At 45.3% G+C, this 25,408-nt stretch overlaps 1 protein-coding gene across 1 annotated transcript in view; it reads right to left on the bottom strand.

Moving 5' to 3' along the window:
* The window catches only part of Anxa13 (annexin A13), a 31,167-nt gene extending 12,720 nt beyond the window's left edge, over nucleotides 1-18,447 (bottom strand). Inside the window, exons 1-6 of the mRNA XM_036208370.1 lie at nucleotides 18,337-18,447; nucleotides 15,969-16,044; nucleotides 7,187-7,281; nucleotides 5,358-5,528; nucleotides 1,352-1,385; nucleotides 1,149-1,228 (exon numbers count right to left, since the gene is read on the bottom strand). Coding sequence (XP_036064263.1) covers nucleotides 1,149-1,228; nucleotides 1,352-1,385; nucleotides 5,358-5,528; nucleotides 7,187-7,281; nucleotides 15,969-16,044; nucleotides 18,337-18,447 — 567 coding nt within the window. The remainder of the gene's footprint in view (nucleotides 1-1,148; nucleotides 1,229-1,351; nucleotides 1,386-5,357; nucleotides 5,529-7,186; nucleotides 7,282-15,968; nucleotides 16,045-18,336) is intronic.
* Between the last annotated feature and the right edge of the window lie 6,961 nt (nucleotides 18,448-25,408).

A 25,408-nucleotide genomic window follows, 5' to 3' on the forward strand; every position in this document is an offset into this window, starting at 1 on the left:
TGATACAGGGGTGACTTTGGGGGAAAAAAGCAGGGAGGGGGCGCAGAGGGGAGATGGCTGAAGCTCAGCTCATTCTGGCAGCGTAGCAAGGACTGCTCTTTGCTGCCATCTTTTGGGAAAGACTGAAACCAGTCTAATTTCTGTGGTTTCTCTCTCTCTCTCTCTCTCTCTCTCTCTCTCTCTCTCTCTCTCTCTCTCTCTCTCTCTCTTTCTTTGTCTCATACCTGACAGTGGTAACTCATCAAATCTACAGTCTTCAGTGAAAGCTAATAGTAACTTCATATCCACTAGGAAGCAAGCATTCTGCCTCCCCAAATACAAAATGCTGCCATTCAGTGGCCAATGCCAAAGAACTCTGAAAGTTGGTTGTGGGAGACTCCAGGCATGTAAAGAAAGCCCTGGGAGGGTGAGAGAATGCTAAAATGACCCCAGTGACCTGACTCCTGTTATAATCCCTTTCCTTGGGTGTGAATGGAGCAGTAAAGCAGATGAGATGGTATCTCATGATGACATCATGTCAGATAACATGGCAGTGTTTGCCTGATGTAATCCAGGTCTCTAATCAGACAAAGGAATCCAAAGGGAAATTATCCTGGGTGACCCCTGGCCCAATCAGATGAGAATTCTTAAAGGTCAGAGGTGGAGGTCCTGGAGGAACTCTTCCTGCTGGCTTTGGAGAAAGCAGGCAGCTAGGCTGTAAGAGCAGGAGAAAGTCCCCGGAACTCACAATGGCCTCTGGCTGACAGCTACCAGAGAACAGTCACATCAGGCAGAGGGCCCCAAGGAAATAAATTCTTCCAGAGCCTTGGGTGGCTGCCAGGCTGCCAGGTTGATTTCAGCGTGGTGAAACCCTCTGTGAAGGGCTCAGCTAACATATGTCTGGACCCTTGGCCCATGGGCATTGGTGGATAACGGGCCATGATGCATTGAGCTGTGATGTTTGGAGCAGTGCAGTGTAAGGGGATTATCCAGTCTTCCTTCTGTGGTTGCAACCTACATGCTCATGTTCTCTGCTGTCAGTATGCCCAAGTGGGAGCAGCGAAATGGGGAGAGTGGCCCGAGGTCTGTCAGTGAGAACTGGATGATGTCTGGAGCCTCAGGGGCCCATGTCACAGAAGATCTTAAAGACCCATTCTGCTTATTCTCACCTGGAGCAGGGACACCAGAATCTTTCTTAGATTTCCACTTGTATCATCTTTGATATCGGTTTCAAGGCTCTTGCCAAATACTTTTGAGGAAGAAAAAGGGAAAGAGGAAAGTGGATGACTGAGTTACCAGCAGTGTTAAAAACCAAACAAACAAACAAACAAAAAACAAAACTTAATCCAAAGCCAGAACAAAAATTACTTACGCCTTTGATAGGCTTCTTTGATGGCAACAATTTCCTAGGAAGGTGGATGAAAAAATTAGTGTCCATGCTGGGAGTCAATAGGAAACAGAGGTGAGGCAGAAGTCTGTCTCCAGATGCAGGAGACTTTGTGACTTTCTATTGAGATGGTTGTCCCTACAGAGCAGGGCACACAGGCCCCTGGGGAATCTGCTAGTGTAAAATGACCTTCTCAGTGTAAGCATTTCAAACATGTGTATGCACACAGTCTCCTTAGAAATGGAGTCAACCTGGGGGACCAGTCACTGACAAATGAAGACAATATAGTCTATTTATACTATGGGATAACATTTGTCCATAAAAAGAAAAAAATTCTGTCATCTGAGAAACATGGTTGATTCTGGAGTACAGTGAATGAAATAATCACAGAAAATCACGCACCCCATGAACTCATTCATTTATGCAATATGAAAACGGTAACCTCATGGATATGGAAAGTAGAATGGTGGTTTCCAAAGGCTGGGGAGCTAGGGGTCAAGGAGGGGTCAATGATACTAAGTTACAGTGTGTGGTAGTTTGAATGAGAAATGTTCCCCGTAACTCAGGCATTGAAACACTTGGTCCCCAGTTGCTGGCTCTGTTTGTGGAGGCTGTGGGTAAGTACAGCCTTGCTGGAAGAAGTATGTCCCTGGGAGAGGGCTTCAAGAGTTTACAGCCTCATGCTATACTGCTGTTGAATGCAATTGAAGATGTGATTGGTCAGCTTCCTGCTTGTGCTGCCATGATGGGCTTTTTATCCCCCGGGAAACTTAAGCTACAACGCTCCCTTCCTGCCATGAGTTGCTCTTGGTTTGGTGTTTTACCATAGCTACAGAAGCCCTGACACACAGTGAGGTAGGAGTGAGAAGTTCCAGTACGCACAGTAGGACTATTGAAGTTAACAAGAATATATTGGATATTTCAACACGGCTAGAAGAGAGGACCTTGAATGTTCTCACCATAAAGGCACGGTGGATATTTAAGGTGAGGGATTCACTGGTCATTCAAACTTGACCATGACGTTTTGTCTATATGTATCGAAATAACACAGACATAGCTGCAATGACTGGCAATTAGTCATTGGAAGGTAGAAGTATTACAGTTAAGCCTGTACTCTCCCTGTCTCTTAACCCAGTCATTCCCTCAACTCCATCCATGCAGCCAAGGTTAGAGTTCAGTGTACATTTCTCTGTCTTGGATACTTGTATATATGCTTACTCTACTTCCTCCAAGCCAAACATCAGCCATCTTTGTAAGTTCACCTATACCCACTTGCAAATGATCCTCAGAGCTCGGCTTGTTGACTGTTGACCTTCCTTCATGGGATAAGGGGTGTAGAGGATCATGGGTCCTTGCCTAACTATACAGCCACTCCTGCCAACCAGTTCTATGTCATTCTGCCCTCACTGTAATGGTGACATCAAGGAGGAGCTAAAGGTATATAGGCTGAGAGGGACTAGGCCGAGAGCTGCATGTATGTAGCTGTAGGAAGTGGGCATCCATGCTGGGTGCAGACCTTCCAGTGTGCCTGTTTTAAGGCCACCCACACTCCTGCCTGTAACCCCACAATGTCTGCTCCATAAGCAAGCCTAATATAAACTCATTGGTTCCCCAGAGTGAATTCTGTGGAACTGTACTTTGGTTTGTCATTGGGACCTTAGTGGAAGGCGTTGTTCACATCTCCCTGAGGAAAGAAATCTTAGCAACAGAATTTCTAGAGCTATTTTGTATGCATCCTATGTTTAAACAGTGGAGAACAGAGCTTGCTGTTTTGTGGCTTGTTTTTAACTTCATGTTGCCTTGAAGGTTTGGCTACCATCACCTTTTATATTTTTTTTGGGGGGAGGGGGGACAGAAAGTGTCCCTCGCTAGCATAAGCCACAGTTGATTCAGCTAACCTCCCATAGGCGGTTGCTTCGGTGGTTTCCAGTTTGCCTCTGTTTAAAACAGCTTGCGAGGTCAGCAGTACACGTTTCCCTCTAGGATGTGTACAGGCAGGAATCGTTTTACATCTGTGTGGAGTCTCCCACCTTGGAGCTGTCTCTCAGCTTACACGCTTGAGCCAGCAGTGACTAAGAACAGGCCTTTCCTGGTCGGTCCTCCAGCTCGGAAGTGAGTTAGAAGGAAAGTGAGAGAGGAGCAGGTGTGGGCTGCGGTGGGGGAGTGGGGGAGGGAGGGCAGGCCAGGTGGTAAGGCCAGCTCATTTGTTTAAGCAGCTCCCTTCATTTGTGTTTTCCACCTACCCAGCTCTCCCCACCTTGAGTGTGTGTGTGTGTGTGTGTGTGTGTGTGTGTGTGTGTGTGTTCATTCTTTTTACCACCAGGTCTATTTGATTGAAAGAACGGCTTTACTGGTGGTTTGGATCTTAAAGGAACCATGCTAAGATTAAGAAACAATGAAAGGGATCAGTTCCCAAAAGCGGGTATTCCTTGCTCTTGACATCGAGTGCTTCTTTGCAGGGACCTGGGCATCTCTGGGAAAGGTGAAAACAGAGAAGGACATGGAATAGGAAATGGGAAAGGAATGAATAGAGAAAATGGAGTGACTTCAGACGGGGTCTGTGCTAATCCTCCTTTGAGGTTCTACCCTAGCTCCTTGAGATGGAAGGGTTACAGGCTGGGGATTTAGCTAGTTGGTAGAGCATTGGCCTGGTAGGTGTGGGCTCTGAGTTTACTTCCCAGCACCTAAGAGGAAAAAGAAATGGAGGGATTTTATAAACCCCAGAGATTCAGAGGACTGGCGTCAGTGGCTTGGTTCATGGCGGTGCTGTGGGGACATGGCTGAGCCTGAGTCTCCATCAAGCAGGGGAAGCAGGTGGTCAGCAGGTCACATTGCTACATGGAAGCATGGTGGCAGGACAGTGCTGCAGATGTTCCTTGCTATCTGTTCTACCCACGACCAGTGTTCCCTCCTAGGAGCTTCAGAATGTTGGTTTTTCTCTGGCACTTTCTTTGCCATGCCTCCCCACTCTACTGGGGGCTTGTGGAGAAGGGAGGATTCTCTAAGACTGATTTGTGGACCTTACTCTTGAGCCTCCTGGCTTCGGAACCAAAGATGAGTTGGCTTGTGCCGGCACCTTAGCAGCTCCTGAAAGGGTGGTGCGTTCTCAAGGGATAAGTGGGAAGAACTACTAAAAGAAGGACCCAGGATCGGGCTTGGGGATGTGGCTCAGTTGATAGAGTGCTTGCCTAACACGTATGAAGCCCTCAGTTTGATCTCGAGTACCACATAACACTGGGTTTGGAGGTGTGTGCCTATAATCCCAACACTCAGGAGATAGAGGTAGCAGGATTAGGAGTACAGGGTCATCCTCAGCTACATAATGGATTTGAGGCCAGTCTTGGTTAGATGAGCCTCTGTCTCAAAACAACAACAACAACAAAAAAAAAAAAAAAAAAAGGAAAAGAAAAGAAAAAGCCAAACAGCATCACCAAAACCCCCAAGCCCCAAGCCCCCAACCCCAAAGAAAAACAACAAAAAACCCACTCACACAGAATCGCTCAGGGAGATGCTAGTGGCCACTGGGACTGCTTGCTGGAATCCCTGGTACCACCCACCTTTGCCCATTATTGAAGTTTTCTGCTCTGTGTTAGGTGACAGCCATGTATGATGCTGTGGCACAAACATACTTGGCTACTTATTGATATTCACAGCAGAAGGCCTACAAAGTCAGAGCGGGAACAGATAAAACAGAATCCTGCTTCCTGAAAACCACATCCATTAGAAAAACAAAACCTAGACTGATGTCGTTTTTCTGTCAAGCCAGGGGCAGCAACATGACGATGGACCTCCTGAGGACCGGAAGAGCCGTTCTTCTTGCCTGAGCTTAGCAGATTTATTTCTGCTCATAATCTTGTCCACTTATGGATACCATGTAGGGGATGAGCTTCTTTGAGAGGTGGGGCGTAGTTGGGGAGGCTCAGCCATCTCTGAGCAGGAGTGACCTGTCCTCCAGGAGCTGGGACCAAGGCCTTGCTCAAGCTAGACTGACCTTATTGCTCCTGGAGCACAGAATCTCTATGAGCAGAGCCTCGTCGGTGCCCACGCCCTTCATGGCTTTCTGCAGCTGCCGGGCGGCATACTCATTGGGGCGATCCAGAAGGGCCAAGGCTGTCGTCTCGAAGTTTCCACTCAATTCACTCTTGAGCACTTCCTCTAAGTCCTGCAGGAAGCACAGAGCAGTTGACTGCAAGAGTCGTGGGAAGAGAAGATGGGTGTCTGCCTACAGCACTATGTGAGTTCCAGGGACAGGACACATGCCCCAGACAGCCATAGCAATGATCCAGGCAAATGCCACTTGATCTTGAGGACAGTGGTCACCACAATTGCCCATTCATCTCTCTCCTACTCCTAAATCTAGCGGAGAGGCACCTTGCTCAGGGCTGATGCCTCCCCACCCCGAGATGACTTACAAGTGCAAGAACATGTAGAGAACATTTTAGAGTTCTGAGACTTCCTCTCAGCTGAAGTTCCACATGGCCCTGCAAAGCTGGCAGGTGAATCGATGAATCACATTCTCTCCACCCAACAAACCTCAGAAAATGAAGAATGTGCCCCAAACATTCAGCTAGAAAAGACTCAACAATTTCCACCAATGGTCAGTGTTTTTATGGGGAAGAATAGCAAGACTTATGTCATAGGGTCATGGGGGAATGAGAATCTATGAAAAACTCAGCACAGTGCCCACATTCAATGCTAAAAAAAAAAATACTCATGGTAATGTATATTATGCAAGAATATTATTATTCCACCCTGAAAAGAATTTTCTGAGAAAACACAAATCAACTATTTCTCTTTATTGAGCACTGAGCTCTGGGTTTGGGAGAAAAAGCCAGAAGATTTTATGCAAGAGGGTCTGCTCTGTTCAAAGGGGACTGTGATATGATGCCTCTGTCCCTACTGACTCTTCCCCTCACACTGTGTCCTACCAAAGCAGGCCTTCCTCAAGACTACACAGCATGGGTCCACTGAGATATTTGAAATATGTTTTTGCAGGTCAGATAGGCATTGCCTAGGACTGCAGAGAGGCCCAGCTCCTCGGTCTTTTCATCCACAGGCGTGAAAGCCAAGCTGATATTTTCTATGCTTCTAAGCCCAAGAAGCAGGTGCAGGAAGCCCCGACTCCTGACCTGGCTTCTCTGATAACTGGCCGTGGGTCCATGCTGCCACTGTTCTGATGTGAGGAGTGAGGACTTATGGTTGAGTGTTCAACCTCCTCTGGAGTTTTTAGCATCTCTTTGGTGGTCTCAGCTCTGTGTATATGGAACACACACACACACACACACACACACACACACACACACACACACACGTATGGATTTATGTATGTAGCAACAATGGAAAAAGAGGCCATGAATTTGAAAGAAAGAAATGAGGATTATATAGGAGAATTGGAAAGGAAGAAAGGGAAAGAGAAAATGATATAATTATCATCTCAAAAAAAAAAAGAAATAACTTTGAAGTTTTCTGAACCAATAATTTTTGAAGAAGCATGAATCTTAAAGACAGCTGAATACAAGAATATTCCTATGTTATGCCCCACTCGTGGAAACTGGTTTTCAAGTGATTGTCCCATCTATAAGTGATTATGTGGGACTAGTCCAAATTGAATGAAAAATGAGTAAATGTAATAGAAAAACGAGGTCAATTAAAAAAAAAGTGAGTTAAGAGTACTGGTTTATAGGCATTAATAACAGTGTTAGTCTTTTGTCTAGTCCATGAAAGATTCCAAATGCCTTTTTCCAGACTGTGTTCTGACGTCAGCTGTGTTGTCCCTTCAGAGGGCGTAGAGGAGGCTGAGGCTGGCACAGCCCTGCATACCTTGCCGTACTTCGCCTTGTACTTCTGCTTTATCTGCTGCCTCTCCTCCGATGTCCTGATTGACAAGACTTCGATGATGGCCGCCTCATCCGTCCCTGAAGTACAGGAGACAGACAAAGTCACAGTGATCAAGAAACGCGATGGATGCCAGGTGGTGGTAGTGGCGCACGCCTTTAATCCCAGCACTCGGGAGGCAGAGGCAGGTGGATCTCTGTGAGTTCGAGGCCAGCCTGGTCTGCAAAGCAAGTTCTAGGAAAGGCGCAAAACTACACAGAGAAACCCTGTCTCGAAAAACCAAAAAGAAAGAAAGAAAGAACTGCGATGGATGTTGCTGTTATTCAGGGCTGAAGAAGCCGCATCTCTGGCTTTAAAGGGGTCAGAAGCTAGAATGGGACTAGATGGACCTGATGGCTTTACTGTCTGGTGCTGAAAACCATATTCTTTGCACTCAGACAAATATCCATGGAGACTTCACCCTGTGCACAGGGCAGTAAGAGGCATGGTTAGAAAGAAATGTCTATGGCATGTTCCCTAACTTAATTCCCAGGGGAATGAAAAAAAAATCTACACAATGTTCAGAGCAGCATTGGCCAAAATTCTACCAAAAGGTAGAAAAATCCCAAAGTCCATCAGGAGACAGGTGGCTAAACAGAATATGAAGTATCCATATAATAGAGTGCTACTGAGTCAAGAAGGACTGGAGTACAGAAAAATATGAATGAACCTTGGAAATGTTAGACTAAGTAAAAGGAGCCAATCACAAAAGACCACCTATTGTATGATTCTATTCATATGAAAATCTAGAACAAAGGATCCAAATTGGGATTGACAAAGTGGACAGAGTATATGCAAATATGACAGTATTCTAAAATGAATCAACTATTTATGGCCATACCACCCTGAACACATCCAGTCTCATCTAAAATCAACTAACTATGGTAGGGCTGCATATATTTATAAATAGAGAAAAACACTTGTAGTGTTTTCAAAGAAAATGGCCCCCAAAGGGAGTGGCACTAAGGGGAGGTATGGCCTTGTTGGAGTGGGTATGGCCTTGTTGGAGGAAGTATGTCACTGTGGGGGTGGGCTTTGAAGTCTCCTATGTTCAAGCTACACCCAGCGAGACAGACCACTTCCTGTTAACCTGCATGTGTAGAACTCTCAGCTCCTTCCCTAGCACCATATCTACCTGCAGGCTGCTATGTCTCACCATGGTGATAATTGACTGAACCTCTAAACTGTAGGCCACCTAATTAAATGTTTTCCTTTTTAAGATCTGCTGTAGTCATGGTGTCTCCTCATAGCAATAGAAACCTGAACTAAGACAACATTGAACTGTATATTTTCAATGGGTAAGTTATATGGTATATGAAATCTATCTCAATAAAATTATTTTTTAAAGACCTAATAAAGGGTATGGTTTGTTCCTTATCCTCTGGGTACTTATAACTGAATAGATAATATTGAAGCCCAAATTGACAGAATATTAATCTTATCCACAAATTGTGTGTGTGTGTACATGCACACAAAAGACTTTGACACACCTCTAGTTCAACCTGGTGTCATGTAGTTTCAAGGTATGTGAGAATGAAAAGAGGGAGTCCAAAGAGAGGTTCAGGGCTTGGGGATTTAGCTCAGTGGTAGAGCGCTTGACTAGCAAGCTGAAAGCCCTGGGCTCGGTCCTCAGTTCCAAAAAGAGAGAGGGAGAGACAGAGAGAGAGAGAGAGAGAGAGAGAGAGAGAGAGAGAGAGAGAGAGAGATCCATGGTGTATATAGCAACAAACTGTATACCACATACAACAAGCAACATAAATGCCCAAGGACCTGGCACTGTCTCACATCTGCAAAAGGCTTATGTCCAGGGTACCCTGCAAGGGATGCTCACCAAAGATAGAGTATTCCAGGGTCCCACAACAACACTCAGCAATTGTGAGCTCTACAAGGCACTTCTGAGGCCATCTAGTTCAAAGTCTTAATGATAGATGAGGAAACCGAGCAAGAAACATTTAATTGGTCCCTGCATGCATCTTTCTGAACAACAAACACTGTACTGGTTTACCCCTAGACTCCCATTAGTCTCTCCTCTCCCCCACCTCCTTCTTGGCATCATATGCTGACCTCCCTTTTCCCTCCCCTGTGAGCTCAGTTTGCAATTGGCCTTTCTGGTTGTGTTCTTCCTGTTCAGATGACCATTGCTCTTTGATGATACATTCGAGACCAACTGGTCTAGCCTAGCTCTCTCCTCTGAGTTCCTACCTTATTTCCAGCAGCCTGTGACCACATTGTCAAGGCTCCTCAAGGCATTTCTACTTGCAGGGTATCGTTGCTGGATTCCTTTGGTAAATCTTAAGTCCATTCTCTACCCTATTATTTCATTTCCATGCATGACGTCACCTTAGTTAGAAAATCCAAAGTCACCTAAGGGGTCACCTCTGTTGCCTTTGCTTTCCGATGCCACTGCCAACAAGTCCTGACTGCCTTTAGTGTCCCTGATGCAAGGCACTGATCTCTGCAATGTCCAGATCATCTCACGCACAACCTAAATGTCATAATGAGTCTTCATGACTCCTAGGGTTGGAGCAGAATCCCCAAATGGAAAAGACTCTTCCTGCAACTTGGTCCCAAGCTGTTCTTCTAGACCCATCTCTATGATGACCAACACAAGGCTCACTTAGCTTCTCTTAAAGTGGTTTGTCAGTAGATCAGTTACTTTTATAAGCCTTGAAGAGTCAAATTCCTGTTTTCTGTTTTTCCATAGCCAGTTATATCACCAGCGTTAGGACCAGTTAGAGGGTTGTGTTGTGAGTCTGGGCCCTGGGCAGTGATCACTCAATGGTAGGGGACACTGTTGAGTTGTCAGTTACATCTCTCTTGCTTGAGCCATAACTGGGAGCTTGGGGGAGTCAAAGGTTCTTCCGGGTCCACTGACCTGTGTTTCCTACGCCGTGTAACTGGAAGTATGAAAGTGACTTAGAAAAGCTGATCTATGACTATTTTTACATTTAGTAATTATGATTTAAATTTAATGTGAACTTGTGTTTTGTGAAAGCACAAGAGTTAAGAATACATTGAATAAGAAGGAAATACTGTCATTAATATTTGTATTGACAAAACTTCGGGGAAGGTCAAACATTGGTGGTCCAGATCCCTTCCAATGGATTATTGACTCTTCAGGGATGGGTAAGTCTGACATAGTCTTGAGTCTCTTTACACAGTGGATTATGGTGGTTCTAGCATGTTCTGTGAAAGTGCTGGTTGCATTGTCCTACACTGATTTACTCAAAAAAGATGATGCAAAGCTGAGCGCCTGTGAATTTGGGCTAGTATTTCTCCCACTCAATCAGTCACCTCTTCTGAAATGGCCACTGCCCATAGAAATGTAATGTGAGCCACAAACCCTTTCATGGGGGGCCTTCTGCCATCCAGACCTATAATATCAACACATTTCCATTGTTTGAAGCCATGTTATTTTGGGGGAGTCATTATGAGATTCTAAGACATGAATACAACCTCATTGCCTCCAGATTTTGTGGCAGGAAACAAAAATCTCTCTCTACAACCCCAAACCTGGTGAGTCCTGCAGTTGCTGGTGACTACCTTCAGTTGGAGGGAAGGGAATTGGCGCGGTGACCTGTGAACGGAGCTGAATGAATGAAAGGGTGGGTGAATACTCCCCTGCTAGGAGACTGGGATCCTTGGGGACAAGTAAATGGAGCTGACACGTTTTGACGGAAGAGTTGGGAGCAGGAGATGGAAAAGCTCTGGCTGGGGATGAGGAAGGGAAGAAGGTGGAGCCTGGCATACACCTATGATGTTTTGCCTTCACTTTGGCTTTGCATCAGCCCTTTATGATTGTCTTTGGAAAGACCCAGCCAGAACTTAGAAGGAGAGATCCAGCACAGGGGACAGAGAGCTCTGGGGTAGCTGCCAGCTTTGTGTCCACGGACCAGTCATTTCATCTCAAGGCTTGTTTCCACCTCTAATTCTGGGAAGATTTTAGCAATTTGGGTCCAACCAGAAAAAGAGAAAATCCTAGGATGAGCTCACTTGAAAAAACAGCAGGAGTGAATTGCTGCCTCTTTCTGGTTTGGTTCTAACACTGTCATTCCTGCTGTCCCTCTTGGTTCCCTCTTGGTTTCCTCCAGGGCTTTCTCCTGGGTGACGAGGATCTGTGTACTTGACGATGTTTTCGTGACTAACTTTTAAACGGCTGAGTGCCAGAAATCTCACCTCAGAAAATATTTCATGTCTTTTGAAATATCACAGAATGTACCCTTTCTGTTCTGTGGACCCTCTGTCCCTTGAGTCTCCTCCTGTCTCTGTCGAGGGCCTCGGGACTGTAGGCCTAGAGCCTCACATGCCTTCCTGCCTCCATTTGGTATTTTCATGTCTTTCTGAATGAATGAATGAATGAATGAATGAGTATTTGTATGTATGAATGGAAGGAGACGTTTGCACGCCCTTAGGATAGAACTTGTCTCTGCATTGGTGTGAGTTGTGTGTTATACTCAGAGGGACTGTATATAGCAAAGGCCAGTAGTAAACATCCTCCACTGTGATGTCATATGCATCCTATATCTGGATAATCAGGGAAACTGAGTTTATTAGAAAAATATCTAGTTCTCTAGATTTTCCTTGCTAGAAGGCTTTTAAACAAGAGAGATCTTAAGATGAACATATTGATATACCCCTGTAATTCAAGTACTAAGGAGGCTGAGGTAGGGGGATTACAGGTTGGAGATCAACCTGGGCTCTATAATGAGTTCAAGGCCATCCTGGTTTATGCAAGACCTCATGTTAAAAAAAAAAAAAAAGGAAAGGAAAACAAACAGCAAAAAACGCAAACACAAGAGAGCACAGTGGGCGTAGGATGGGTGGTTCAACACCAGCCTGCCGGTGGGGAAGGGCGGGACAATGGCACATAGATAACCTTGAAGCCATTTGAGACCAAGTCTCAGGTTGATCCTGGAAGCTGTTTTTCACAACCCAAAGAAGAAGCGGTTTAGCTGAAGGTGACTTGACCCCAAATTTCACGGTCCACATGTCTTAGAAGCAGGCTGTGCTGCTGAGCAATTTCCTGTAAACATTTGTAATGGTTTGAAGCACTCGGGCCAGGCCACAGTGGTTCTGGGAAAAATTTTAAAATTGAAAAAAAAAAAAAAAAAAAAAAAGACCCTCCACACTGGCTGTATGGGGAGTAATTACATAGCTCTGTCAGAGTCAAAGTGATCACCAGCCTGGAAGTACCTGTGGGCATCTGTGGTATGCTTTCCTAGCAATTTTCTGGAGAGCAACTGGCTGGTGTTGGAGTTTTGGCAGGATGGGACCACAGTGTTTGAAGGCCACAGGTTCCGTGTTTCGGATAAACAATACTAAACTGGTAGCAGAAACTCCGCCCACGCTGACCTGGTTGACCCCAGAAGGCTGTGTTCTTAGATCTGGTACTTGAGGCCAGGCCCCACATTCTCGCACTGTGGGGAAGAAGGGCCCAGGGGAGGCGAGAGAAATGATGAGTGGGGCTGAATGCTGTCTGCCTGAGGGCACCAGCGGCTTGTACTTGTTCTCTGCATTCCTTTCCAGAGGTCATTGTGTCGATTACCACAAATCCAATGCCTTTGAACAACACAACTTGTACCTCTACAGTTCTGGATACTGGAAGTCTGAAGTCACTGTGTCAATAGGGCCATGGTCCTGGTTCTCCCAGCTGCTTGGTATTCTTTGATCTGTGATCACATGAGAGCAGTCTCTACCTGTCTTCACATGTCCCCAACCCACTTTCATCTTTCTCTTCTATCTTTCCAAAAGACACCCATCATTGGATTTAGAACCGATACACATAACCCAGGGGGGCTCTCTTCCTAGCATCCTTGACTGAATCACATCTCCAAAGGCCCCTTTTCCAAACAAAGACAAGGCCACTTTCCAAGATTCTGGGGTCCTAAAGCTTCTAGAGGCCTCCCTTTAACCTTTTGTGATGGAGAACAAGTTGGGCCAGCTTAATGCACAGGCTGACCTAATTGGATCTCAGCACACTGTTAAGGAGTGGTTTAATGGTCACCATGGAATGAGGGCCAATGGCGTCCTATACACAACACATACTGGTAGTATGAAGAAACAGTTCTGGGCTGAAAGTTAGGACCAGAGTTCTAGGCTGGAAGCATGCTCTGAAGTGATTGAGCAGTTTAACCTCCCTGCACCTCAGGGGACCTGAGCGTGACCCTAAGATGTGGTCCCAGGCTCTGCAGTGTTCTTACTAACTGAGACCTGTTAGAGATGCAAAGTAGACAGTCCCCTTCTTCCCCATATCTCTCAAAGACCCCTTGATAACTAGTGTGCCATTGAACATTTGAGAAGCCATGAATTAGACCATCTCTGGTGGCTTTGATATCTAGGGGGCTGCTGGTCCACTGTGTATTAAGGCATTCTCTTTGCTGGTGTCAGTTGATGGTGATGAGTCCATAAAGAACAAGTCTAGGCAGAAGCTGGTGGAGAGTGTGGTACCTAGGAAATGAAATGGAACAGCAGAGGAGCCCAGGCTGAGAAAGAGTGTGAAGGTTAGGGATAGGTCGGGGACTGTTTTGGGTTGCCCATAACCCAGATTGTCCATATACTTAGGGCATCATAAGACCCCAGGAGAGCAAAAATGCCCCATACTGGAATCTAAGGTTTGCACCATTGGGAGGAATAAACTATCATTTTATTAGGGACCATTATGATTTTGACTTGCCTGGGTGGGAATGCATGTAATCTTTGCTCTGCTCAGGGCTTCCAGCCCTCCATTCAACCCATCAGCTACTGACTAATCGTGTTTATTTAGTACTTGAAGGGTGATTGATGCATATCAAAATATTCTTTAAGTACAGAGTACATACCAAATTTCAGAGACTTAGAATAAATAAAAGAAAACAAGCAAACAAAAAACAGAATGCAAAAACCTCATTCATAATTTTGTCAATATTGGGGTAAAATGATAATTTTATATAAATTGGGATTAATGGGACTGTATCATCAAAAAAATATACCATGTATTCTTTTTTCTTTTAAAATTTGCCTTCTTAAAAATTTAAAGTAAAACTGGGTGTGGTGGCACCTGCCTGTAACTCCAGTATTTGGGATGTAGAGGCAGGAAGATCAGTTCAGGCCAACTTTGGTTATATAAGGAGTTCAAGGCCAGCCTAGACTACATGAGCCCCTGACTTCAAAACAAAAGCAGAGCTGAGAAGATGCCTCAGTGGGTAAAGTCCTTGCTGTGCAAGCATGAGGACCTGAGTTCAGATCCCCAGCCCCCAAGTCAAATGTGGTGTACACCTGAAATATCGGTGCTTAGAAACAGGAGCATCCCTGTGGCTTGCTGGCCACCCAGTCTAGCCAATCAGTGAGCTCCAGATTCAGCGAGAGACCCTGTCTCCAAACAAGGTAGAGAGTGGTTGAGGAAGACACCTGACAGCAGTTGTTGGCCTGCACACCCTTGACTGCACAGAGCTGCAGATGAAAGTTGCAACGCTGCATGGGGTGGTGCGTGCCTACGATCCCAGCACTGAGCAAGGAGAACTGCCACCAACTTGAGGCTAGCCCGGGCTATACAGCAAGGCCTTATCTCAAAAATACATTGAAAGTAGTAAAGTGATCATATGAATTATGTGACCATTGGAGAATTTCACTCTAGACATTTAAATTCTGCTCTGGCAGGACTGCCCCACAATGTCTTGAAGGCAAATTGTCAGTGATGTTTGCTTTGTGTGTACTTGTCCAAAGAGGTGAGATTCTACACTTTCAACCAAATCAGAGATCTCTCAGATGGCCAAGTGTCTAAAGGCTCCACCCTTGTTTCATAATTTTATGATTTGGGGCCAATATTTAACACCAACCCTTTAATTCTCACCTGATAGTCTTTATAATAGTATATACTTCATAGGCTTGTTGGAGAGACTAAAGAGGACAATGATGGATGAGTGACATTGAGCTAGGCAATAGTCACACAGGCCACTCTACACAGTAAGAGGCACATTGGCTCCATTCTGAGGTCACATACAAAAGGGACATGAGAACTCTGATTTTGGCATTCAATAGATGCTCAGCCCGGATGTTTTAAAATGAATTCTAGGTGAGGAAGTAAGAGTTCATGTTAAGCATGCTCCATCATTACTGTACCCAATAACACACTCCTGTCTCCATCCCATGGCCAGGCATCTGGACTTCACCACAGAGCATCAGGAAAGTGTCAGCTGCCTGGAAAGTACCCTGGGGTTCCCTTCCACTCAGCAAACCTCAGGCATAAACATCCTGAGACTTCCATAAAGGCCTTTCCTGGACAGCTGTCTGCCTGACATGAGACTAGAGATGAGCCGCAGCAGGATGTAAGCAGGAAGCTGCAACTTCTGTGCTTTTCTCTGATTTCCCCAAGCTGTCACTGCCAAGCAGGGCTGTCTACTTCTAGATGCATCTTCCTTGCCCTGCATTCAGTTCTTGTCAGATCTGATTCCTCACGACCTTCCACAGAAAAGGCCAAAGTGATTGAGTCAAGATTAAGGTAGCATAAGCTTCACTCCTAATGAAGTTCCCCATAACTTCAAGGTCAAATTCAGTATCACAAGATTTAGCTTCCAATACCCTTCAAGGTAATTAGCCCCTTTGAGACCTTAAATAAAGAGGTCACTGGAAGAGATCAACTTGAATTAGCTTAGGATACATAGGTTACCTTCCTGTCACTATGGGAAAGTTGGTCATGACATCAAGCTTAATCAATTTCAAAAACAAATAAATAAACAAAATTGTCTCATACCCATTCCTTTGCAGGCTTTGTACAGCTTTTTGGCATCTCGGTCTGCATCAAAACCCTGAGGGCTTTTCTCTTTGGCCTGGAGAGGAAATAATTCAAAAGGGGATAATGCAGTCATTCTTAAATTAGTTTTTCTGGAATAGAAGACCAAGCCATCATCTCAAGAAATGACAGATGCCACTCTACAAGTGGATGTTGGTAGAAATCAACTTGGGTAAGCTCTGGCCCCAGAGAGATGGCTGGTACTCTTTGGGGCCAGATGGCCATGGGCAATCATGGGCAAGAGTCTCCTCTGCTCTCAAGGACAATTGCTCAGGCCAACTCTAAGGTAAATGATTTTCACATCAACCCATCTTTGTGTGTCCTTTTCTCTCAAACGAAGCATGACACAGTGGGCCACTGTCCCTGGAGTATCTGTCCTCCATGACAGATATACCAAATACATCTAGGGAATGGGGTTTGTGGGTCAAAGCTGAGGAAATCTTATTACAGATTCTTTTGCTGGCCTGGATTGGTGCCATCCACACAGGAAGAACATCATTAAGTTTGCCTGAGGCTCTATGTGAACCGACAAGAGAGTAGTTTTTAGTTTTTTCATCCTCTTGGGAGAGAAAAGTCCTATTTATATATTGAGCTGTATCTTGCATTTCAGTCTTTGGAATTAATACATGCACTGATGTGTTCTTTTAGTTATGCTGATAACCTTATTGTTTGCATAACAATAAGGTTGTGAGTATGAAGGCTTTCCTTCACTCAGTCAACAGACTTTGTTATTTTAAAAAGACATTTTCCTTAGCACTAAACTGGAAAACCAATATCATTTGCATAAATAACAGATCACCACAGAAGTAAACAGATCAGAACCAGGCGGTGGTGGCACTCAGGAGGCAGAGCCAGGTGGATCTCTATGAGTTCAAGGCCAGCCTGGTCTACGGAGCAAGATCCAGCCGGGGCAGGAACCAAAACTTCACAGAGAAACTTGTTTCAAAAAAAAAAAAAAGAAAAGAAAAAAGAAAAGAAACAGATCACGATTAAAAATGTAAAGGTAGGCTAAATTGCCATTCTGCAGCTAATAACTTTGGGTACACCTGAGTTCTCTCTACTCCTCACCTTTCCTCACTCCACAAGGCATCTATGTGTGTCCTTCAATGAAGCTAGCTGAGGGGACAGGGTCCTCATTGCCTTCACTCTACTTCCTCTCCTTGCACAGAGGAAATGAAGAGCAAACTGCCCATGGGACAACGAACATGTGGTATTTATCTGCTTAGCATCACTGTTTCTTTGGTGGGTTGCCCCGCCCCCATTCTCGATATCCCAAATGAGATCCTCAGGCCTGGTCGGCATCATTGTTGGTCAGCATTGTGGACACCTGCCCTGTCACTCTGGCTGTCGTGACTGGTTCAGGGCTAAGGATGCAGCTGAAAGAGAGTCTGAGACTCCCCCTACTGGCCTTGTGGCGCAGAGTGACTCTTAATTGAAAGCTGTTTTGGCGGCCATTTTACCCACTACACACCACAGACAGAAAGTGTGAGAGAGAAGAGGGAAGGTGAGAGCAGGAGCTGGTGAAGAGCGAGGAGAGTGGGCGAAGAAGGAGGAGGAGGAGGGCGGGGAGAAACACATGCCCAGCATGGCAGTGCCTGGATCCTTGACTTTCTGTCTCATCAATGACAACTGTAAACTCACCCTTGGCTCAAAAGAATATGAGTTGGGTTTCTGCCCTTGTGACCCTAAGTGTCCTTACCAAGTCTGTGGTCTGACAGAGGTCTCCATGAATGGAGAGCCATAGGTTCAGAGAGTCAAAGGGGTCTTTGGGCCACCTGTTACCTTTTTTGGGTTATGAAGCCATGGCCCATCAGTTTTTTTAAAAAAAATTCCTATAGGATTTTCCTACATTTACTTACATATGAATTGATTATATGTATTAACTGAGTATGTATTAATTAATGATTGATTTTGTTTGTATGTTTGTGGGTGTGGGCCTGTGAGTCTGTGTAGAGGACAACAGAAGATAATTTGCAGTGTTCTCTCCTTCCATCATGTAGGTCCTGGGGACAAAACTCAGGCCACCAATCTTGGTGGCAGGTGTCTTTACCCACTGAACAGCCTTGCCAGACTGACATGACCTGTACTGAAGTATTTGAAACAAGCCAGGAGGCGGGCTGGCATTCTTAGAACACTCACTATATACCAGCCAGTTTATAGACCTCCTTTTGTTATCTATAGAGAATGAACACTATACTCACAGTGTTCATTACAGGCAAGGACACCTGGCTTCAGGGCATGTGCTAACCTGCCGCTCACCCCACTTATGCCTCAGGCCTTCTGCTCAGGCAGAGGACTGACATTCCCACCCTCCTTATCCAGATCTCACATGGGGTTGAGAAAGCTTGCCTGCTGCTGTTGGAGGCTTGCTGGCAAGAACTGCCACATTATTTTCAGGACTCACTACCAAGCGATGCTCAACAGTGATGAATTCCAACATGATGTTATCAGACTATTCAGGCAAACATGGGGCATAGTTTCCTATGAGGCCACACAGACATACTCATGGAGCCCATGCAACTTTTGAAGAAAAGTACGTGTATATGTGCACACGATGTGTGCATGTGCATGCCTGCTTGTGTGTATGAGTAGGGGCATGGATTTGCCATGCCGCCAGTGAGGAGGATAGAAGTCAGCCTCTAGTGTCAGCCTTCAGCTTTCACCTTGTTTGAGACAGGTCTCTTGTTTGTTTGCCATTGTGCTCCAAGGTTAGCTGGCTGGGAGCATCCCTGGAGTCTTCCCTTTTGGTCTCCCATCTTGCCTTCGGAGCACTAGCATTACAGATGTGTGTTACTGTGTTCAATGTTATGTAGATTCTGGTGATCTGAACCCAGGTCTTCACACTTGTGAAGAGCTTTACCCACTGAGCTACTCCCCCAGCTACCCACCATAATTTTTTCCAATCCAACTCCAGGCAATGGTGATTCTCTATAGGGAGAAGTAGGAGTCTCAGAAGAGCACATGGTGTGCTTTGCTGTTCTTCAGGGGCAAGCCCGAACCTGGACAGTAGAACTTGTCTCTTCAGGGGTCCATTCCCAGACTGTTCCACAGGTCCTGTTGGCCTCAACAGCACTCAGGACAGGTGTTAGCTGTCCCACTTCAAAACTAAGAGTGGAAGCTGACCACAGGGCTTTGGAAATGGCTGTGGAGCTTAAGCTCTGCCTCAGGTCCCTAAGAGTCAGGTCACACTTGTCAAGTGCTGGCAGCGTGACTTACCCTCAAAGGGATGCCTTTTCCTCATTGGCACAAAGAAGTTTCCAGGGCTGTCAGAGGCCATGTGAAGATTTGTCTGAGATCTCTCAGTCAGGGAATGGCTGAGTGGGGACTAAGGCTAGAGTCAGGACTTTCCGACCATGGCAGATAGCAAATGATGTCCCTGCCCCCATCCCTGTCCTATTTACAAGTATCATGGAAGTACAACTGAGAGATGGGAAAAGCATCTCCTGTACTTGTCCAACAAGTTCAAGGGCAAGAGCTGAGTCAAAGTGTCATTTGGTTCAAACTATGATACCTGGGGACTCAGTGAAAGGGTGTGAACCACGTGTTAGGAGTGGAGGTGATGCTCGGTGTGGTGGTTTGAACGAGCATGGCCCCCACAGGCTCGTAGAGTTGAATGTTGGGTCATCAGGGAGTGGCACTATTTGGAACAGATTAGGAGGTATGGGCTTGTTGGAGGAAGTGTGTCACTGGGAGTGGGCTTTGAAGTTTTAGAAGCCCACACCAGCCAGGCCCAGGCTCGCTTGAGCTCTCTCTCTCTCTCTGTCTGTCTCTCTCTCTGTCTGTCTCTCTCTGTCTCTTTTTCTCTCTCTCTCTCTCTCGTGTGTGTGTGTGTGTGTGTGTGTGTGTGTGTGTGTGTGTGTGTGTGTAAGCGTCAGGATGTAGGTCTCAGTAATTGCTCCAACATTTGCCTGCATGCCTCCATGCTTCCTAATATGATAATGGACAAACCTCTGAAACTGTAAGCCAGCTCCAATTGAATACATTCCTTTATACGAGTTCTTTGGTCATGGTGTCACTCGGCCTCTGCATTCAAAGCAGGTAGGGTATCTGTGTGCTCACTCAAAACCTGGGGAATATGGCCACCCTGCGATGGCATCCCCTGACACCAGTTCTATCGCTAACCCACATTCCTCCCCTGTGAGAAGTTCTGCACCATGACCTTGGTTTCAAGACTGGAATCTCCTGGCTGGAAAACAGGACTAGGCCCCAAAGTCTGCTGCCATTTAACAATGAACAATGACTATGGCACGCCTGCTTCCTGTGCATTCCAGAGGAAAGCCTGTACCAGTATCTCCAGAGGAGCCCCGGGACATCCTAGGATCAACCAAGGAGCCACTGACAAACGTCAATAGAGTCATTGTGGAGATAGACCCAGCCACACAGAAGAAAAATCCAAACAGGCCGAGATTCCCCCTCTCTCCTTCTTCCTCACAGCAGCAGCAGAACAGTTACTAAGACCCTGACACTTCTTTATGGGTGTGGATGCCTGGCATATGGTGTCGAGTGGACCCCATATCAGAAACACCATCACTGACAGGGAAGGACAAGGACCCAGGCCCAGCTCCTTGTAGGAATCACTGTTAGCCATGTTATCCTTTCCAGCCTAATTGAGAAGAGAATAGAGTCTTGTTCTTTGTAACAGCAGGGTTAATGTTGTTCCATGTCATGATTTAAGAGAGAGAGACACAAATGGGGAGGGGAGAGGGAGGAAGACAGACAGAGAGGAACAGGAGGAGGAGGAGGAGGAGGAGGAGGAGGAGGAGGAGGAGGAGGAGGGAAAAAGAGAGAGGGAATCTCAGCCTGTTTGGATTTTTCTTCTGTGTGGCTGGGTCTGTCTCCACAATGACTCTATTGACGTTTGTCAGTGGCTCCTTGGTTGATCCTAGGATGTCCCGGGGCTCCTCTGGAGATACTGGTACAGGCTTTCCTCTGGAATGCACAGGTAGCAGGCATGCCATAGTCATTGTTCATTGTTAAATGGCAGCAGACTTCGGGGCCTAGTCCTGTTTTCCAGCCAGGAGATTCCAGTCTTGAAACCAAGGTCATGGTGCAGAACTTCTCACAGGGGAGGAATGTGGGTTAGCGATAGAACTGGTGTCAGGGGATGCCATCGCAGGGTGGCCATATTCCCCAGGTTTTGAGCGTGCACACAGATACCCTGCCTGCTTTGAATGTGGAGACTGAGTGACATCCTTTGTGTTTGGATGGCTTTGTTTTGAGCAGCCCTGGCACCCACTGACACTCAGGAAACAAAGATGGCACAAGAGATTAAATGCCCGTAACAACCAGTATGAGGGCTTGGGCCTGAGCCACAGGAATTCTGGTTCAACTCTGCTTCTGCTACTTGGCTGCTCACCTGTGGGTCAGTGTATGCCAGCTTTATATCCCATGACTGCTTCATGCCAGCACTAAGTGCCCACTGTTCCAGAGCATCTGTGTGAGTCCTTCCCTGCTGCCCCAGTCACCTCTTGCCCTTTTGTCTTACAGTGGTGTCTCCAACATTTCAGAAAGTGATATTTGTATAGCTATCAATTACACATGTGTTCTCAAGACAGGATCTCACATATCCCAGACTATTCCTGAATTCACTAAGTAGCCAAGGATAGCCTTGATCCTTGAGACTCCAACCTTTACTTCCAAGTGCTGGGATTATAGATGTCACCACCATGCCATGCCTGGCTCAGTTATGCCTGTTTCAGCAACAAGTCTGGGAAGTTAAATGTACATATATTAAGATACATAAGTTTCATATTCTGCATATTTTGATTCACATATATTTGACATATGGAGCAGGCTGCAAGAATATATTATGGAGATTCAGCTATATATTAAAGCTATACCTAGAAAAGTCAAGGAATTTTTCTAGAGGAATCCATTTATCAAGGAATTTTGGTGTTACTCAGTTTTTAATATATCATCTGTCTTCTGCTATGAAGTTCCTGTGTGCCCATATACTACTAGGCCATATGGCAAACAGTTAAGCTTCTCAGACCTACTGCTGATCCACTAGGTAACACCCCTACAGTGCCTAGAAGACAGGTGTACTATAGATGCATAGCTTTGTTTCTTGTACAAATGAAGCTCAGACCATCCCTTGCCTTCAGGCCTAGTAGCATTATAGAACTATTGACTCAGAACAATAGGGCTTTTTGCATAACCAGGTGCAATAAAGACTGAAGTAGAATTCTTGGCCCAGGCAGAGTGACATGGCCAGAGAGAAAGGAACAAGGCAGATTTTTGTAGAGAGTAAGAATCAGGTCAGGAGAGGAGAAGAGGGAGGAAAAATGGAGGTCAAAGGAACAGGGCATGAAGATGAGATTGATGGCATGCGGGCTTAGTTATTACTAGGACTATGAAGGGACAGAAAAAGAAGATTCAGAGAGGAGCTGAATGTGAGGAAGGAGCTGAAGCTGAATAGACAGGATTATGTCTGAGAGAAATAAAGTATATGGATGAAAGAGTATGGTGTACATAGATTCTTTTCCCAAAAATAATTCTCACTGCTTGTAGCCTGTCTTCTGGGCTCCTGGGAAGAAAATTATTAAGGCTGGTCCTCAATAATACTCAAGAGACATACATCTGTGCATACTCATACACACATGCACACATATGTATGTATGTCTCTATATCACAATGTCCAAACAGTATCAATTATTGCAGTTGGCTACTAAAGACCTGGTAGTTAAGGTAAATAGATTGTGAAATATTACCTGTTACTAGCTGTATAATCTAACTGCTAGCAAAATATTCTAATTTACCACACTCTTTGTTGACTTTATCATATTATCTAACATTTAAGGAAGGGAAATTTTTTTTATTTACAGTAGAGCAATTGCTACTTTGCTTTAAAATTTTTTTTATGGAGCTAGAGAGGTGGCTTAGTAGTTAAGAACATGAGCTGCTCCTCCAGAGGAGCTGGATTTGATTTCCAGCACACACACAGCAGCTCACAATGGTCTATGCTTCCAATTTCATAGAATCAAGTGACCTCTTCTGGCCTCCCCAGGCACCAGGCTCACATGTGGTGCAGAGACATATATTCATTCAAATGCCTGCTCGGTCCACCATTGGTCCTAAACACTTGGGGAGGAAGAGAAGAAAGAAGGAGGAAGAAAACAAGGGTGAGAAAGGGAAGCACTGTTCAGAGAGCAGTTTAACTATCTCTGATATATTTTAATTAATTCATGTGGCTCTGACACATCTATTTATTCCTTTTCAGTCTTTTGTTGCTGTCCTTGTTTTGGGGTATTTTGGTTTTGAAACAGTCTCATTTTAGCTCAGGCTAGCCTGAAACTCACTCTATAGTACAGACGGGCCTCAAAGTCAGAGCAATCCTCCTGTCTCAGCCTCTGGAGTCCTGGGAGTGCCTGGTTCTATAACAGTGTACTCTTATTTTCCAACGCTGAGGTTCCCTAAGCAGAGGATTAATTGGGACTGAGAATGGACAAGTCTGAGTAAATGGGATTCGAATTCAGCCTGACTTGAAAGCCTTGCTCTTCAGCCTGCCTCATCTTTTCCTCAGGAACAATACTTTCTTATCCCCGTAACAAGAGTCACCCACTCGTCTTTTAAGCAGACATGCACCGGCTCATGTGCCATTTGGTGTTCAGATGTTGTCGTGTCTCCGACAGAGCAGCACAAGGCTAGGTTACAGTCATCACTTGGCTGGTGGCACGTAGAAGGTGGGCTGCCTAGTGATGTAAGGATGCAAGGGTCATTTGTGACTCTGAAGTCTTGTTGAACTGTGATGGGAGCGGCCCTGGGATTTAATATTTCCACCACAGGTCTCTGGAGGTCTTGGCATGGGGCACTCTGCTCAGTAAATATTTGAGAATGGTTGCCTGGTGTCCAGGCTCTGAGCCAGCAGGGCTCAGGAAGCACAGAGGGCAGAGGGCTGCTGAGCTGCCAGGTGCTGCTGCTGGGCCACTGTGAAATAAATGAAGAAGCTGAGGATATTAAAAACAAGGACTGGGATTAGAAGAAGGTGATTTCTGGGTTTAGGAAGCAGGAGCAAAGTGGAAGGTGGCTATGCTGGGGACAGACCTGGGCACACCTGGATTCTTTTCAGACATAGCAGTTCCCATCACCACCATTCATGGCACCACGACCAATGTTGGCTATTCTGGCTGAACTTGCACTATTTTTAAAAAAAAAACAGTATTCTTGAAAAATTTAGCAATTTGATTTAAGTGTACTTGGTACAATACAACTTGATGCCTTTACACATAAACCCATAGAATTATCACCATGATCAAGGATTGAGATATACCCTCACCTCAACTTTCTGTGTTCCCTTGAATGTGTGGTGAGAGCACTCTGCATTAGATTCACCTGCCTGACTAATTTTAAGTGTGTGTTAGAATATCATTGACTAGTAGCTGCATGCTGCACAGTGCATCTCCAGAACTAGCTTGTTTTGCATGGCTGAGACCGTACCATGGTTGACCAACACCACCGCGCTGTGCCTTGACTCCTGGGACCCACAGCTCCATGCATCATCCCTATGAGTTTCATTATTGTAGGTAGCTCCTATAGTGGAGGGATGTGGTGATGATCTTTTAGTGACTGGCTTATTTTACTTAGCAGGGTGCTTCCTAGGCTCATCAAAGTTGTCACAAATGGCACGGTTGTATTCTTTTTACATGCTGAATCCCATTCCATTGTAGAATTTCCTTGTGTTGATTTTAAGAATGTTGTAAAGTTGAGGTCTAACTTGGGAAGGCACTTCTCAGACAGCCTAGTTGCCCCTTCTGCCCTTGAAAATATTTACTTGTGATCCAGATACAAAGCTAGCTCCTCTCTTGTCTTCTCTAAGACTGTTTTCTCCTCTGAAATTTAGTAAGAAGCCCACCTCTTCTGGCCTGTTATAGGGATATGGACACAGAACCTTTGGCATAATGGTTGGTGTATGGTGAGCACATGGTATTTCAGTTATTGCCTTCTGTTTTTACTTGGTTTGCACTGGGTTGAGTGAATTCCCCCCATGGTGCTTAGCCTGGACACTTCAGAATTGGAACTTGGGTTGTTGAGATAGCCTCTTTGGTAAAGCGCTTGCTTTGTAGGCACACAGATCTGAGTTCAATCCCTAAAATCTACATTAAAAAAAGACACATGTGTAATCCTGGCAGGTGAGCACTCACTGGCCAGCCAGACTAGCTTGACCTCCCTGGAGAGATCCTGTCTTAACGAAACAAAAATTAAAAACAATACATGGATAGCACCTTAGAAATGACAATTGAGGCTGTCTGGTTGTCTTTTGGACTTTACACAGATGTGTACATGCTTGAACCTTAACATACAAACATTCAAGTGTGCACACACACATAAAAATAAAACCTACCTTTATCATAGTGAACTAAAAATTACTAATTGTACATTTTGTCAAACTCAAAACCACTTTA

Source organism: Onychomys torridus, chromosome 16 (assembly GCF_903995425.1).
Source record: "Onychomys torridus chromosome 16, mOncTor1.1, whole genome shotgun sequence".
Classification (NCBI taxonomy): domain Eukaryota; kingdom Metazoa; phylum Chordata; class Mammalia; order Rodentia; family Cricetidae; genus Onychomys; species Onychomys torridus.